This window comes from Numenius arquata, chromosome 6 (assembly GCF_964106895.1).
Source record: "Numenius arquata chromosome 6, bNumArq3.hap1.1, whole genome shotgun sequence".
Lineage (NCBI taxonomy): Eukaryota > Metazoa > Chordata > Aves > Charadriiformes > Scolopacidae > Numenius > Numenius arquata.
The window spans coordinates 64,496,897-64,514,919 of record NC_133581.1 but is presented as its reverse complement, the minus strand read 5'-3'; the positions used below and the strand labels follow the sequence as shown (position 1 = coordinate 64,514,919).

The 18,023-nt window shown below is 43.8% G+C and overlaps 1 protein-coding gene across 2 annotated transcripts; it reads right to left on the bottom strand.

The window, feature by feature from the left end:
* Positions 1-2,163: 2,163 nt before the first annotated feature.
* On the bottom strand, positions 2,164-14,116 carry CALM1 (calmodulin 1). 2 transcript variants are annotated; one of them, XM_074149122.1, is made up of 6 exons: positions 14,006-14,116; positions 10,712-10,742; positions 9,702-9,845; positions 7,508-7,614; positions 5,890-6,025; positions 2,164-5,656 (listed from the first exon to the last, which is right to left on the bottom strand). In XM_074149122.1, the coding sequence occupies exons 1-6, from the start codon at positions 14,006-14,008 to the stop codon at positions 5,628-5,630; spliced, it is 450 nt and encodes a 149-aa protein (XP_074005223.1). In that variant the 5' UTR covers positions 14,009-14,116; the 3' UTR covers positions 2,164-5,627. The 2 variants fall into 2 exon arrangements, with proteins under 2 accessions (XP_074005223.1, XP_074005224.1); XM_074149123.1 differs by lacking the exon at positions 14,006-14,116 and adding an exon at positions 10,879-10,965.
* Between the last annotated feature and the right edge of the window lie 3,907 nt (positions 14,117-18,023).

The following is an 18,023-nucleotide window of genomic DNA, read 5'->3' as shown; positions in this document are numbered from 1 at the left end:
AGACCCTATCTGAAATCCTGGTTATATTTTGTCTCCTACCAGAATGTCTGGAGGAAATTATTCTTTTTAACGTCTTTGTAAAGAAAGCTCAGAATAAGCAGAGCATGTTTGGCAAGTTCTGAACCCCAGCAGGCCTACAACTAACTTTTCCAGGTTGTATATTTTCAGGTATACGTGAAGTTGGGAGGGTGGAGGTGAGGGGGGGAGGATGGGAAAATTTGGGAGACAGTGGGGAGAAGGAAAAGTGGACAAACTGAGTGACAGCACCACTGCCAGAAAAACTTAATGCCCGGGGAGTTCACCATCAAATATTTATAGCTTTATGGGCAACAAATACTGAGCGAGACAAGACTACAAAGCAGTCCCATGCTCAGGTATTCTTTTTGCTCTCACCCTATCCATTTCTTTCACCATATCCTTTTTCAGAACACTTACTACGCTGCAAGCATTGCTACTGCCAACCCCGCCGCAAACCAGTAAAATGGGGAATGCTATTTAATGCCTTCTTACGGATTTCTCAGTTGATGCACTTGGTCCCTGTTCAAATATTGTGTTTGTTTTAAATGAGGCGACTGGTAGGGCAAGCAGGGCTTTTGTTGAAAACCCTTTTTTTCAAATACATCGTATTTAGAGGTCTAGAAATGAAAAAAAAATATTCAGAAAACATTTTGATTCATTTTTAGGTGATTAGCCCAGTTTTCATATTGTACTTCAACCACCAATTATCTTAGGAGATGCTTTTGCCAGGAAAAGGCTGGACTATGAATAATTCTTTCAGTATTTCTGCAGACGCTGACTTCTGAGGCGACTGAAATTAAAGTGGCTCTTTGGAGGGGAACTACACATTTCCCAGTCAATGAAGCTTCTGCAAAAGATCAGAAGTCACCACGTACGAGGCTGTGGTACTCGTTGCCAGCTACAGCCAGCTTTGCCCAACGCCTGTAGAGATGCTGGAAAGGGCAACTTCCAACCTCTTTAGCAGGGTCTCTGGTGGCAACATCGGGAGACCTGCTTCTCAACTGCGTTCTTGTAACGTTGCTCCGCAGTGCTGGTGTCACGCAGCATCTCAAGCTCCAAAGGGATATGGGAGAAATTTAACCCCCTGCTGCAATACATTTTTTTTTTTAAATCAAATTTGAGTGTTTTTTCCTCCTGGAGTTTAGTAGTTTGATGGCCAGCAGGGCCTTGGAGTGTTCTGAAGTGTGCTCTGGATACTCACTGATAGGGGTTCTTAGAAAATATAAAATACCAACACCTTAAGTACTTGGGACTTCATACAAATTTTTGCATGGCAAATAACATCAGGAATCCTTGGAACTCCAAATCCGTACACAATTTGTTGTCTACTTTCAAATCCTGTATTTGGATTTAAAAAGCTCCCACCCTTTAATGTTCTGGAATTGCAATGCCCTTATGTAAAAATCTCCCCACAATTTTATATTAATTTGTCTTACTGATTTTAAAGGTCCACCGTCTCCGTTTGCCAAGTATCCGTCTCCTTTCCTAAATGTCAGTGGGGACAAACATGGCATCAGCCTTCATCACGTATCTTCACTCGACGGCTAGACGTCTGTGGTCAGAAGACATGCCATGGTCCTGCCTTCTGTCAAATTTCACTTGGTCGTTAAATCTTAAAAAACAAACCCCAAAAAACCCCCTACCAAATTAAAAAGAAAAACCTAATTGGATTGCAGTAAGACAAATGCTGTGGTTAGTTTCAGGGTAGGGGACAAGCAAGCTGTATTAACTCTGTTATTTGTAAACTCCAGGGCTGTGCTTTTAGTTGAGGATGGTGTTAAGTTGGGCACAAGGACCCGTGTTCACATCACACCCGTACGGCAATTTAGGGACCAAGATACAGCCTTCCCCCCCTCCCCAGGGCTGGCACTGCAGCACCCCCACAGATCAGATCCACCCCCACGCAGGCATTTAATGCCTGAATAACATGTAGGGCAATTTCTTGATGGGTTTTTGACAGAGTCTGTGCTGCTGAAGCTGCATGAGCGTGATGAAGGGTCGGAGCACAAGAGCCTTCTACCACACCAGTAAACCCCCCCCTTCGCCCCACCCCACCCCAGCAAACACAACAAATGCCCCATACCTGGAGACGCTTCAGTGCCTGAATTATTAATAAAATAAGCATGATAATGAATAATCTATGTTAAGCATTTTCTTACCCTTTATTTTTTCATTATGATCAGAAGAGGAATATGATTAACAGCAGTTTAAACTTTAGCAGTACAATTTCAGTATTAAATATAAAACTACACTGCAAGTTGATGTATTTTAAAAATGGTTATGTATACTCTAGCCTTAAATTTATGTATCAAATACAAGTAACTCAATTGTTTCTTGCCTTGACAATTAACATATCTAACAAATTTCAACAAGCCAGACATCCATCTTTTCCATTAAAAAAAATAAGCAAGCACACCAACTCTTATTCATAGCAAGGGGGTGTAAAGATTCAACACTTTCCTGAGTGTTGTGCAAAGAATAACAGGTTCGAGAAAGTCAGTTAAATAAGTGTAATGATAAACCTAAAGCTAAGCTGGAGGACCTTTTGATTAACTTCATATTTCATATATTACTTGCATCAGTTGAGAGCAACATGAGTTACAGAACTTCCATGAAAACAAGCCACTTACAAGCAGGTGGTTAAGCTTGATCAGTTTATTAAAAGGATTATATGACACGGTTGCCTGCAATAGCAGGGGACTGGATCTGATGACCCAGGAAGTTCTCTCCAGTCCCATGTTTCTAAGCCATGCACCAAGTGTATCCAGCCCACACTTTCACATTTGGAAAAAGCCAAAGCCACACACACGCACACTCACAGAGGAAAAAAAAAAAAAAAAAATTAAAAAAAAAAAAGTCCTTGATGACACCATTTCATTTCTCTAGATATTCACTATGCAGAAGGGAACAGAGCTAAAGTCCTGTACAGAGGATACATTTACTCGAGGTTGATGTGGTACTGAAGTCAGTTAATAATTAGATACCTCCAGGCAGATTCAGTTACAGGGCATACCAACACTGCACACTGCCAGACAATTTCTAATCAAGCCAAGAACCTCTCGCAGGAACGAGGTCTCTTTGCTAGCGAGCACAGAGCACACCGAATAAGCTAAAAGCAGCTGTTCTTAAATGAACTACCCTACCAACCGTGAGTGAATGACAGATAGATGGTAAGAAGCATTTACCTACTAGACAAGATCTCTCTGCACACTCAGGCAGAAGAAGTAATTAGTTCAGAGCAGCAACCATTGCTCCTACCTTGCCTGTCTCTTGAGTACGTTCTCTTTAAAATCTGGTCTACTGAATATCAGGGCAGCCTTTCTCGAGCGCTACCGAAGCAGTGGTTGGCAGCTGCCCACGCAAGACTCTCCTTTCACATGGTAGTCAGACCTTCCCACCATGGTGGCCAGTCCGCCAAGACAGCCCACACAGCCACATCAAAAGCCTTTACAGCTAGAGACCTAAACAATTGCCTACATTCAGCCCATCTAACTTTTAGGCACTTGGTTAAGGTGTCTGGGTCCCTCATCACCCAGAACTCCCCCCACCCCCCAGCAAAAAATGAAATTAAACAAGAAAAAAAAACAAATCACTGAAGGCAGATAGTCTCAATTGCCTTCTGGAGGTGTCTCTTGACCCTCACTGCACAAAGCTGCATTTCAAGCAACCAAGTTCTTAACACTGGCACCTCAGTTAGACAGGATGAACGGAGACTTGCATCTCTTTCAAGAGATAGTATCAATACTCTCCAAAACCAAAGGCAATTAAGCAATTAAGGTTTGCAACTCCAGTTACGTTTGGAAACAAACTTACAGTCAAGTAATTAAGCTGTAGTCCCTCCCTCCCAAGCATAAAAGCCTTCCACATGGAGGCTCTGCTATTTTAAAAAAAAAAAAAAAACACAAACACACACAAAGAAAAAAGACAAAGGGGAAAAAAAAGCATTCTTCTTTCAAACAAAGAAGAGTGGACACGGCTGCTCTGCCACTCATTCATGGGGAAGCTGAAGGATCAGAGAACACTTACTCAGAGACCTGGAATGACTAAGCACTGCTAGTGCATGCAAAAGCAGAAGTAACAAGATGGTTTTTAAATTAACCCTAGTCCTCTTCTCCACCCCACAAAATTCATGCAAGTGTTTGAGAAGATAGTCAAGACATAATAGCCCCAGTTTCCAAAAAGGCTTAGTTTGTTGTTGGTTTGTTTTTTTTTTTTTTACATATTGTAAAAGAAATGTCCTTTTGTTTTCTTTCTGTGGGTAGAGAAATGCATTTTTGGCATGTTTGAGAATCATAGATATCTATGAAGTCCATGCTGTTTAAATTCCCCAACTAGTTTCTATAACCTGTCAAAAAAAAACCCCTAAGCAACCTATACATGTCTCCCCAGTATTGACATGCATGCTCAGAGCTCTCCACTTTAGTGAAATGAGGTGTTACTTCTGTGCTGATAGTTGACGAGTCAGCATTGCACGACTTTAAGACCAACTAAATTAACATTGTCGTAATATGAAAGGCAAGCACAAGTTCATTTATTTATAGCAAAGGTCTTGGGTTACAGGAGGTCAGTTCTTGCCATCTTGAAAAGATAGGGGATAACTTATTGCATACATGTGCATTATAATTTAGCAGCAAGTCATTCATAGAAACACTTCCCTCCTACTGCTTTTTTTGGTTTATTATCTCAATTATATATATATTTTAGCTTTACAAAGCATTTAACACCACCTTTAAGTTAATGGTCTTTTATTGGAAAAAAAGACTAGCATTTACAACTTGGAATGGACATAAATTGTAATATCTTGAACAGCGATGTTGATAGTTGTGCTGAAGTCCACAGGCTACTCCGCCAGCTCCAAGTCATGGTACAGAAGGTTTTAAAAATATGAGAGTCCAAAGATGCTCCCTTGGTGAAGGTTTCTTTTAAAAATTTTGTGAACGGTAACAGCCCGACACCCGTTTCACTATAGTGCAATGCAGACAATGTTAAACCAGTATTTTAACACAGACATGCCATCCATAGTTAAGATCACCGTATTTTTGGAGCACACTGCTACGTACAGGAGAACCATTCAACCTTTAGGGCATTTTTCTCTAAGTTTTGCATCCTTCAACCATTTTGCTGCATACCATCCTGAGGTATAAACCAATTTTAAAGTAAACCAGCTATGACAATTTATACTACAAATTGAACTAGAATCCACTGTTGAACAAAAGAGTGGATTCCTTTAGGTTGGTTTTTTTTTTTCCTTTTAATACAAATGTCTGACTGTGCTCAATTGTCAAGCTGCATGCATGAAAAACTGGCCAGCCCAAACAGTGTAATAGTCATTAGCAAATGGAACTTTTGAGTTCACTAAGTGCTTCCTTTTTTTTTTTTTATTTTCAAGGTAGTACAATTATTTATATTGTAAAACTGATGTTTAACTTTATCTTTTGGGGACAGGACCACCAACCATTACATGCAGTTTGTGGACAGAAGGTATTTTGACATTCAGTTTTGCTATACAGAAACAGAATGAATAAATGAACATTTTTTTTTTTTGCAAGAGGTAAGTAAAAGATTCAATTTGATTCTTCTAGAGGAAAAAAGGTGTAAAGGAGGTCTCTTCACTTTGCAGTCATCATCTGTACGAATTCTGAAAAGATAAAAAGTCACTGTGATTTATTGTCTCTAGAGTACTTCAGCTGGTAAGTCTCCTAAATGCATTTGGCATTAAAAAAAAGCCCCTTTCAGTGCACTGAAGTTTATGTCCACAGAAGTGGACAACTAAATAAACCAGTGTCTCAAGTACTAGAAATTAACGCCCCATGCAACAGGCTTTCACTCAACCCGAGTAATGGTTTTGAGTCAAGACAAGCATCTCTTTACCTTCATAGTTGACTTGCCCATCCCCATCAATGTCTGCTTCTCTGATCATTTCATCTACTTCTTCATCTGTTAGCTTTTCTCCTAAGTTTGTCATAACGTGACGTAGTTCTGCTGCACTGATATAACCATTGCCATCCTGCAAGTAAAGAGTTGCACAAGATCATGATCAGCAATCCTGGCATTGATTAAGTCTGAAACTACATCTAGGTTTGCAGGAAGTGCCTCTGAAATAGCCTTACTGCACTTGGGACAGATATATAGACACGTACACTGTATAACCCTACGGTATGTAGTAGTCCCATTGCGCTACGAAGCATGCATGTCACCACATCCTTCTGTACAATTGCTATACCACAAGAATAACTGCATGCCTGATTTGTAGCTGCGATAAGGTATTTTTAACACTTAAAGAGCTTTCAAAAATAAACGCAAAACCACAATGTTTTTTTGTAATGGTTTTTGTTTCATCTCTGCTGCCTAAGCAAGCTCTCCCACCCCCCAAAAAAACCAACCCCAAACAATTTCCCCATGAACAAGAATAAATTCTGCTTTCTCTTCCGGGTAGTACTACCTCTACAATCAGACTGCAGGTGGCTACATTTGGCTTCTTGGGTAAGATGCTATAGAACAAGCCTCCAAAGAAAGCATTTAAATTCTACTCATAAGGATTGCACAAAGCTTTGTGGAAAATAAATAAGAATGACACTTCTAGGTCAGTATTCCCATTAGTAATATCCAAACCTAGAGCTCATTCCTTGCCATGTCAGTAATTGCCATCTTCCATCTAGAGGAAGAATACACTGGCTTAGAGCAGGAGTTCATATAGCCATCACCAATATATAAGTTGCCTCAGTGGCTTTAAACACAAATCTACTCTGCAGAAACAACCTCGTAGGGCAGATAAAGTACTAACCAAACAAACTAACATTTCCTCTAGCAGATTTTCCAGCAAAGTACTGGAGACTGCCACTTTTTTCCATAAAAGGAAAAGTAGTAAGGCTTTCTTCCACATATGCCTGGGCATCAGCTTAGCAGCTGCACCAGCCATTGCTCAACACAATTTTCTTTTAATATCTGTCATATCCAAGCAATCCAAAGAGGGGAACAATTGACCTTCATCATGTATGCTCCTTAAAGATGGAGGGAGCTGAGCTCTTACATTTTCCTAGAAACAACCTCAGAGTCCACATCTTGAAAATGGAACATGCAATACTTCACATCCCTCTAAATACTCATGACATCACCTTAGCTTCAAAAGCTTCCATAAAGTAGTATAAAATCTTGTGCATCCATGCAAGCATTCCCCCATTTCCCCCAAGTCAGAAGGTAGAGAAAAATCCCACCCCTCCACCCCACAAGCATCAAGTTCTGCTCATCTCTGCTTCTCAGGAAAGGCCAAGAAGTTTTCCTCTCTTGGATGAGCTTCGAGCTTAGACCTGCTGTGTAAAGCAGGTAGAACCAGCCTGCAACAGTCCCGGTTCCATTTCCAGAATAGTCCCTGCTCTGTTTCCAATTCCTCTGCTTCTAATTAGAGGACGTTGTTTTCCTTCTAGACAACAGAAAACACTGAGGAAAAAATGGACACCGTTCTAAAGAATATTTGTAATTTTATTAATACCTTGTCAAAGACTCGGAATGCCTCACGGATTTCTTCCTCGCTGTCTGTGTCCTTCATTTTTCTGGCCATCATGGTTAAAAATTCAGGGAAGTCGATAGTGCCATTGCCTTAATGAAAAGAAACTTCCAAAAGTTAAAACTTCCAAATTTTTCTTTATACAAAAAAAAAAGTCTGGCATTAATTTAGCCAGGGACAAGACTGACAGATCGTCTGTACCCCATTCTTAGAGAGGAACTGGATCTTCTCCCTTAATGGCTACCACTGCCTTTTTGATATTACAATGTACAGTAACCACTGTCACTGCAGTGTTTCAGTCCAACGAAAAATCAACCATTGCCTTCTCTCCTGGTCAAACCATACTATTTGCCACCCATGTTGCAAGTAAAACATGGCTCTGATGCTCTAAGGTTAACCCATACTAAGACTTGTCTTTACTTCAAATCACTCTCCAAAATTTAGTTTCTTTAGAGTCTCCCAACTGCTGTGGGAGATTCCACAAGGGGATGTATTACAAAGCTGGCACTAAAAACCCAGGATATCTAAAATTTAGAGAAAATGACGCTTCACTAACCTGCTCATAAACACTTATTCCCTGTTAAAAAAAAAAAATCAACTTCCTTAACCTACGTTGTATACAACAGAAGTAATGAACCATTTTAAGGGACAACAAGGAACTGCAAATTCCAGTGACATGAGAAGAACTGCCATTATTTGGTATTTCTGATAAGCTTAGTAGTAGGTGTTCTTACAGGTGTTTCACTGCAAAACTGAAAATCCCTGGTAATATCCAGGCCTCACCCCTAAGATTTTTAAGTTCTTCATTCAAAGTAAGGATTCAAACTTCAGGCTGCTCAAAGCTATGAGAAAAGTGGTATGGTGAAGAAACAAGTTCTTTAAAACAGCAGAAGTTAGATTTGTATAGTGAGGATTCAGCCTTATATGCCAGGAGAACCCATATTAAATAGTTCACCGTACAACTAAGACCTACCCATTGCTTGAGGGAAACATATAAACTCATTGGGCAAGTATAGCAAAGAAGTTAAATAAAGGTTTAAGAAAACCTTTGCATCTTAGGGATTCCAGATTGAGACACACACAGCTATTTACCATTATGGCCAGCTTCATCGACCAGCTAAATTGGAATACGAATTCTGAAAAATATCCGCTCTGAAAAATCCTCAGTGAACACGCAGAGTAACAGCAAAGCATTCTGCCATAAAGCAAGTATGCCTGCCTGTCTGTTTAAACTTATCTCAAGTCCTCAGTCCCCTTTCGTTTTTAACCTACCAGTGCAGCATTGTGGCCTGCAGCCTAGAGGAGCCACGGTACACAGACTCAACATAGCACTGCAAACCCTGAAGTTTTTCAGTATCTGCATCTGAGAGTTAGCAACTGCAGTCAACTTACACTTTTAGGAAAGTAGTTGTAATTAATGTAGTCTGATAATCAGATCATCTATACTTGTGCCAATATAATTTCACTCTTTTAGAGAGAAATCACCATGACAACCAACATACAAGTTCAAAGCCTTGACATCACAGAGCAGAGAGAAACATTTTTCCTTTTTATAACTGCTAGCTTGTCTGGAGTCTCAGAAACAAAATGTGCAGTTACCCTTTCTAGCACCCATTTAAAATCATTCTGATAGACTTGATACGGTAAGGGTCATCTTTTGCCTCCAATCCCCCTCATCTATTAGTGATCTAACACACTACAATAGACTATCTCTCCCTCTTGTGTTTTAAATTCTTGGAAGTCTAGCACTGTTCCACTCCTACCACGTTTTTGGCCTCAGACAAAACCACAGACATTAGTAAAGCTATTAGGACCAACATGAGCTGACGAAACATGTATAAAAAAAGCTGGGTGGAAACACAGGTTAACAGCAGGTCAGGACAAGTCAGATACCAATAGGAAGCCTGTCACCCATAAAATATTAAAGACAAACAGTGTAACTTTGTCTCTGCCCATCTCCTTTTTTAGATTCTCACCAATACTGCTAGGATCTTTAACAGCTGTACAGGGAGCAATCAAAAAATTAACACGCCTCTGTCTTTAGATTCTACAGAGCAGTTTCAAAATGCTTCAAGAGATCAATGTCACAGAATCTTCTCTATGTAGTCCAAGCCCAGGTGTGGAGGTCATACATGCTTAAGATGATCACAGAGCTAATAACTCCCTTTCCAACACTTACCATCAGCATCTACCTCGTTGATCATATCCTGCAATTCTGCTTCTGTTGGATTTTGACCCAATGATCTCATGACAGTTCCCAGTTCTTTTGTTGTGATAGTACCATCACCATCTTTGTCAAATAGGGAAAAGGCTTCCTTGAATTCTAGAGGCAAAAACAGTTCCAGTGTTTAGTAACATCACCAGCACGATAAAACTGCATACTAAAAATGCACTCCACTGACAATGCCTGGTACAATTTTAAGTTACATTGTATCTAACTGTCCACGTATTGAGAGAATTAACACTCTCAAATACCAATAAAAAAATTACTTATGGTACCAACACATAATTGCATAGTATATTCAAACTTATTTCATGTGGCTACTATCTGCATTACAGCTCCATAATGCATTTCAATACCATCTTGCTTGAGGCACAGTTGCACCATAAAGAGTAGGTGCTCAGGGTAAGTGGAGGGACCCACGGGTTCCTTTCCCCATTAACAGACTTACAAGAACTACAACTGTTGTCATTTACCACTCATTTTTAAGGCTACAGACAGTAAGAATTAATGTCAGCCACAACTGGGTGACTGATCTTCAGAAGGTCAAGTAATAGTCCTTCTCCTAATCGGTTTGAATTACAGACACTCTGTTAGAAGTTATTTAAAAGACATTGGCTTATACTAATGTGTAATAAATCAATTTTAGGTTTATTCGTTGCCATTTCAAGTTTATCTTCACTTTACTAAAAAGAAAAGAGTACCTAGGTCTGATTTGACTCCAAAGAAATTCACATGAGTCTAGTCTGTTTGCAAGAAATCTAGAAGGACTTGGTTCAAGCCTGAAAGTCTAAAAGAAATCGTTATCTGTAGTCCAAGGAACAAGCAGGCTAAATTAGGAGGCAATGAACCAGTAATCTTCCAGAATTTTTTTTTTAAAGTGTTAGCACATATTTGAATAATATATTTTCCTTTAGTCACAAGGAGTTAGCAAAAAAATAATAACAACTTCTCATCAAGACACTTACCAGCAATCTGTTCTTCAGTCAGCTGATCAGCCTACACGAAGAATAGAACATTTTAGAGTATTGTTTACCTCTAGCTACAGCAAGCCAGAAGACACTTCATTTAGATTTATCATTACTTTTACAAAGCCACTTTCAACCCTGGGAATTCTGCCTCCGATTCCACTCACCTACACCGTGCAGCTGTTTCCAAAAGCATATAAGCTAACTTGTTTTGGAACTGCACATGAGGCACCAGACGTGCCATCCTGCGACTCACGAGAATCCGGTTTGGTCAAATGAAGGACACGGGGCAGGCTCCTCGCAATTGGTCAGAGAGGCACGAAACCCTTAATCACATGTGTTTGGGGTTTCACATCACATCAGATGTCATTTCCAGCAGCACAGTGACCCTAACACTGCATGGGGGTGCTTGCACACGAGTGGGCTAATGACAAGTGTGCCACCTAGTGATCTAAGGCTACTGAAGCCTGCCCTCCCCCACCACACTGCATCAAGCATTAGCCTACTGTAAGCTTGAATAGAAAGGTCTGTGCTGCGATATTAGGAGGAATTACTACTCGGTATTATGCAGATTTTTGCCATCTCTGACAAAGAAAACACCAGTTTTCAAGCATCACGTTATTCTTCCATTCAGCCAAGCAGTTTCAAGTGCCTCCCACTGACACGCAGGCTGGTTTACAAAAAATTTTAAGTGGCAAGATTTAAAATGCTTGCCTGTGACCTTCTACACATCAAGAGGCCACTGTTGCATCCAAAGATTTAATTGCCCACTGAGCTTTAGATGTGCTTTCCCAGACCTTCAACTGTGCTAACCGCATCCTTCCAGAAACCTCTTTTCTGTATGGATAGAGCATCACAAAAAGCTCTGCTGTTTGGACTCAAAGAAGCTAATCTTTTTTTTTTTTATGGAAAAAATAGGCATTTTTTTAATCATTAGAAAGAGAAAACACACCCGGATTTTACACACCCAGTCATATATATTGGGGAATATAAAGTATTAACTCTTTTTAAACTAATTTTATTAGATGGCTTTTGCCAATTGGAAAAGCGAATTTTGTAGGTCAGAGAAAGCAGGCATCTTGTAACCCTTTTGTCCTGAAATACAATTATTCAAATATAAATCCCACTTAACTGCAGTAAAGACCAACAAATACAATGGACAATTAACAGGCTATACAATCTGGTAAGCTCTTGCACAGGGGAAGAGGGTAGGGCTGAAACCCTGCTGTATATGTTAAGTGACATTCACAGATTTCACCTGTAAACAGTTGCTTGGGTTTTTTTTTTTTTTTAGTGTTTCAATGTCTGTATGTAATGATTAAACAATTCCCCACATGCACAGTGGTTTGGGGGGGAAAAGGGTACAAGTGCTAACAGCTAAAGACACGAGTTCAAATTTAATAAATCTTTAATATCAGCAGGAAGCTTGTGTTCAAAATCCAGTTCGACTTTCCACACTCTTTTTGTGATTTTTTTTTTTTTTTCCCAGAATATACGAGGTTTTACTCGGAGATTATCTAAGGAATTTACATAACAGACTCAATGCCCTGCAGAAGAGGAAACAGAGCCACACCTCGGCAAAAAACCTCCAACCCACAGCACCGGCTCGGTGCCCCATGAGTCGGAGCTCACTGGATGTTTCTAAAAAAAAAAAAAACCAAAAACCCAAAAAAATACCGATTTCAAATTAAAAAACAAACCAACCAACCTCACGCACACACACAGAGCGATGCCAGAAGAGCGCAACCCGACCCTAAACCGCCATGGGGTTCACCTTCCCCAGCAACAGGCACCACCACCACTCGCCCGAGCTACAGGACAAAGGTACCCAAGGCTGGAGCCACCACCCCACCCAAGCCAAGTCATCAAATCCTGTCCTGGTGATGTCAGCCTTCCCCGACGGGAAGGGGAGATGGAAAGACAGAGCCGAGGAACACCCAGATTGCCAGAATGCGATTAAGAGGTCAGCCTGCAACCGTCGGAAGTGAAAGAAACACACACACACACCCCCCAAAAAAAAAAACCAAAAAAACCCAAAAAACAACAAAACCAAACAACAACCCACGCCGGGGTAAAAAAAAAAAATCCCAGCCCTTCCTCTTGCCCGCTTTTGCGGGGAGCCCGGGCTGGCCCCGCAGCGCCCGGGGGAGGATGGAGCTCCCGGAGCCCCCCACGATCGCGATGCCTTCGGGCAGGCGAGGCGGAGGCTGGCATCGCCCTGCCGGGCAGCGGCAGGCTCGCAGCCCGCCCAGCGCAACAGGCGCCCTTCCCGGCCGGCAGCCGCCCACTGCTGCAGTGCGTGTGTGCCCCCCCCACACCCCCCCCCGCCCGCCCTCCCCTCTCCAGCCGCCGGCCACGCCGCGTCCTCATCCTTCAGCCGGGAGGGCGCCTCGGCTGCGCAGCCCGCCTTCCCCGCAGCCCCACGGGGGAGAGGGAAGGCGATGCTTCTCCTCCGACCCCCCCCCCCCGCCTCCATCCCGCCACCCCCGAGCCCCCCATGCGGGCGTTGGGCCGTTTCCAACCCAGCAAGGCGCACTGCGCCCCGGTTCCCCCCACCCCCCACCCAGCCGGGGGTGCGCGGGGGCCGGGGAGGAAGAGGAGGAGACATGATGTAATGCAGACAGCGATGGGCTTCGCCGCGGCTGCTGCGTTTTTTTTGGGGGGATGGGGTGGAGGGGGGGGGGGGGGGGGGCGAGGCCGCAGTAGCTGCAGCGCGGTGCCCTCCCCCGGGCCGCCGCCGCCCCCCCCCCCCCCCCCCCTCCCTACGCAGTGCAGCTGGTGCCGGAGCCCAGCAGGATCCTCACCCGCAGACCCCCGCGCCCCGCCCGGCACGGCCCCCGCCCCGCAACGCGCCCTGCCCGGCGCTGGGGCCGCTGCCCCGGGGAGACGCGCCCGGCCCTTTCCGGAGGAGAGCGAGCGCCGCATGCCGGGGGGGGTTGGGGGGGGGGGGAAGGCGAGGCGGGGCCGCGGCGGGAGGGCGCGGGACCGGGGCGCCCACACGGCAGGCCCAGGGGAAAGGGGAAGGAAGCGGCGGAAGAGGAAGGGCCCCTGCTCCGCGGCCATCCCGCGCAAGGCGGCGGCGTCCGCAACCACCAGCCCGCTCACCCCCGCCGAGACCCGGGCGGGAAGGGCTGCGGCCTCCCGCCGCCCACTCCTCCCCGCGGGGCTTCCGCCCCCCCCTTTCCACAATCCTCTTCGGGGAGAGCCTCGCTCCGCCGACCCGACCGTCCCCAGCTCCACAGCGAGTCCCCAGCGGGCCAGCCCGGGCACGCCGCGGCCGGTCGAGCTACCTACCATGGCGCGGCGGCGGCGGGCCCGGCGGCGGCTGCAGGAACTGCGCGACCACGAGCTGCTGCGGCGGCGGCTGCTGCTGCCTCCTCCCTGGCGGCGGCTGCGGAGAAGTGCTGGGGCTGTGAGCCTGCGCCGCCGCACTATATATATGTAGGGCTGTATCCCTCCGCCGGAGCGCGGCCCTTTTTCTCTCCTCCCCGGCGCGGTATGTGTGAGGGTGACTGCGGCGAGCAGCCCTGCCCCCTCCGCGGCCCGGCCCCTCCCCTCCCCCGGCGGGCCTGCTCGCCCCCCTTGCCTCCACCCTAGCCCCGCGGTCGCCTGCCCGCTGTGGGATCCGGGCCCAGCGGTACCCCCCGCCCTCCTCTCCCCTTCCCCTGTCTCCTCGCCCCCTGAGGTAAGAGCCACGCAGGGACAGGCGGGTGACCCCCCCCCCATCCCTAGGGAGAGGCCTTGCTCTTGGAGTGACATGGCCGCTCCCCCCCCGTTCCCCAGCCAAAGCCCGAGGGGCGAGTGGCCCCGGCAGTGGCCATTTTCCGCCGAGGGCTGGTGCCGGCGGAGCCCGCGGGGGGTGGCCGGGCCGGCGGGGAGAGAGCTTCCCGCCGCGGGGCTGCCTCACGGCGGGGACCCCGCGTCCAGGCCTCTCCCCGTCTCCCCCCTCGCTGTCTAGGCCGGGACCCCCGGCGCTGAGGGGGATCTCGGGCGAGCTGTTGGTGGTTTTATTTTTCTAAACAGCATCCCCGGTGGTGGTCGGCGCTCCCCCGGGGAGCCCGGAGCGGCACCTGGGAGAGGAGGATGGCACCGGGGCCGCGGGGGGGGGGGGGATGGAGGGGGACGTATTAATAAAGCACATTCTTCGGGGAAATCTGAACGACAAGGAGGGGTACGACAGAAACTGTAAAGCTGTTAGGTTGAAGCGGGCGCAGCTGCCTTGGTTTTTAATCGCAGGGCTTGTGTCAGGCACCAAAATCTAGACGATGGTAAAATTCAATCCAGAATCAGATGGTCTACGACTGACGTGTCCCTTCAGACCTTCTCAGCAGAACGGCTGTAGCCGACAAAGGAGAGGCAGCAGAAGTATGTCCTGATGTCAAATGTTTCCTTCATTTCTCCTCTATTTGCTCTGGGTTTGAGGATTTTGTCCACCAGCTGATAATCACCCAGGCAAATATTGCAGCATTCATCCTGTGCCTCATTTAATAGGTATGGAAGCACAAACACGGACCCACACTGCAATCAAGGATTTTGGTTCCATTCACGACAAGCACCCTAAGATTTGAGCTTCCCTGTAGTTCAAGGTATTTTTAGTTAAGGTTTTGGGTTGGGCCTCTCTCTGGATTGGGAGGCCAGCAGTATTTCCAGTGTGGTCATAATTCTGACCATCTGCTTGCAGTACAGCACTAAATCTTTTAAAATACATTTTTCTGTTTTACTGTGTTTGAAAAATCACGGATGCTTTCAGTGTTTGAAATAAAGACAAAATCAGTTGGGTTCTGTTTGTTTAACAATTTCAATAGCTCTGCCACTGAAGTTACAATTTATTTGCTTTCCTTTCTGGAACACAATGATAGTTGGCAAACACAACAGTTACCTGTTTACAGTCTATAAGGATTTCTCATAGCAAACCAAATCGCATATTTAATGTGACCTAGTTTGGTCCCCAAACCATCCTAACATTTGTGTAGGAACTAGTATATGAAATGGTGTCAGAAAACTGATTTGCAGCTGCCTAGTCTGCAAATGATGGGTGTATAGGCAGCTTCCATTTTAGATGCAGACTGCCTAGCCTCCTATTTTTAATATTTTTTTATTTTTTAAACTACTAAGCAGTGATGTTGGAATTTTTTATTTTTGCTATGGAAGAGCAGGCAAATTGATCTTTTATTTTCAAACCACACTAATGATTTTAAGCTCTGATTTTCCCAGCTTAATTTCTTTCTGGGAAACATGTCACAATGTCTGATTGATGTGGGCTATAAGAGCTTTTCCTTGGATAAGTGAATCTTGGAACTCCCTGAGTCTCACAGGGATGTGTGAAGAACAATGTTCATGTACAAATCATTTACCTCATTGTGCTGGTCCTACACAGGTGAAGGTCTCATTATTATTGAAGCGCTGAGCTTTATATAAATATTGGGCTAAGAAATTTGTACAATCATCTCGCAAAGATAAATAGCTAATGCGGTCTCATGGTCTTTGGCCAAAATGTTTCTGAAGTGGAAGGCTGAAGGCATTATCAGGAGAATAATCTTACCAGCGTTTAAATGTGATGGTTTAGAGCGTGGGTGCCTAATTTCAGTCTCTTTAAAGTTAATTTTAAGTGCATGTAATATGTTCTTCCATTGATCCAAACCTTTGCTTGTTAAAAAGCGAAGGGATTAGATTTATCTGTTGAGAGACTCTGAGAGAAGTAATTAAAATTTATGTAGATTCTCTTACAAACTATCAGCATTACAGCATTTGGACATACGTGAGGAAACTTGGAAATGTGAAGTAAAAAGCCACTCAGTCACATTCAGTGAATGTCGCCAAAGATTAGCAGGGCCTTTGAGCAGAAGGATTGCTGTGCTTTTATTCCTACTTCTTTTTTTCTTTTTTTTTTTTAACTTTTTGTTTCTACTTTTGCTAGCTCGTGATGGTTGACACCAATAATTCATTTCTATTAAAAATGGAATTTTAAAATAAAGCTACTTTTAAAGTAGTTAGGAGTATGCTTATCTTGCTTTATTTAAGAAAAACTTCAGGATGATCAATTAAGGTGCCACCATTAGGTTCTGCAGGAGTTTCTGTTAAATTGCATCATTCTGTATTTGAAGATATTACACAGCTAATGCTCCAAAATAACATTCTGACTAAGGGGAATTTTTTTTTTTCCTTAATTTGACATATGGCAGTGAAAAATGTAAACAAAACAGAATACTAATGTTTTGCAGCTTATTTAATGTAGAAAAAACCTCATCTAAACTGGCATCTGCCTGCTCCCTGGAAATTTGCTTTCACTCGATTGCACAGCTAGATTTTGACCAGTATTCTTTGTTCTCTTAAAATTTACATTCAGTTGTGGGCAGGCAAGAAATGCCCCTGTCATTCCAATGACATACAATGTCAAATGATTTGCCAGGATCTTCTACAGTCTCATGCAAAATCTCCTGGATCTCAGTGGGAGCTGGACTGGGCCATGGAATTACTCAGTATTTGTGCCTAAAACCATAGAACTTGGCCATCCTATTGCTACAGAGCTTTTTTATGAGCAGAGGGCTATGTGGTAGCTATTAAGATGAATTTCTGGCTGGATAGATTTACTGTTCTAAATTATTTTACTCTCTATCACTAAGCATCATTTTGTTGACTTGTGTTTATGCTTAATACTAACAAAAGATTATTTTTTTAATTAGTTGCAGTGAAAGACTTGCAACTGTTCTACCTAGTATTACATTTGCCTTAATATGATAGTAAGGTTACAGCGTTGGTCTCTGTTTCTGCAGAGACTTAACGTCCATTCTTTGGCAGCAGCCTAAGATATAAGGAGAACTGTTAAGAACTCAAAAAAATAATAAACCTTACTACTTACATGCAAGGTGTGCTTTTCAACCTGGGCTTTGTAAACATAAGCACTGAAGAACATGGCCTCACACCTATCTAATCGTTTTCTCATATTATATATGCATAAGTTTAAAAAAAAACAACCACCACGTTTTACAGATATCTGCCTTGGGAGAATGGATGTGAGAACAGATGGACAGAAGCTGATCATATCATTTAATGCATAGCTGGGAGGCTGACATTATGGCGATAAGCACAGATAACCAGTATATAATAGGTTAGAAGTTTAAGAAGCCAAAATCAAGTATATACGTGCATACAACATCTGTGCAAATGGAACAAATTCATAATAAAGTTTTCACAGCTATAATATCGCCAGTTATATGTGTGAGCTACCCAAACTGGGTTTGAATTTGTTGTACTGCTTTTCAAGTCAATGGGAGTTCTGTTGGTATTTCAGAAAATAGTTTTTTACCCTCAC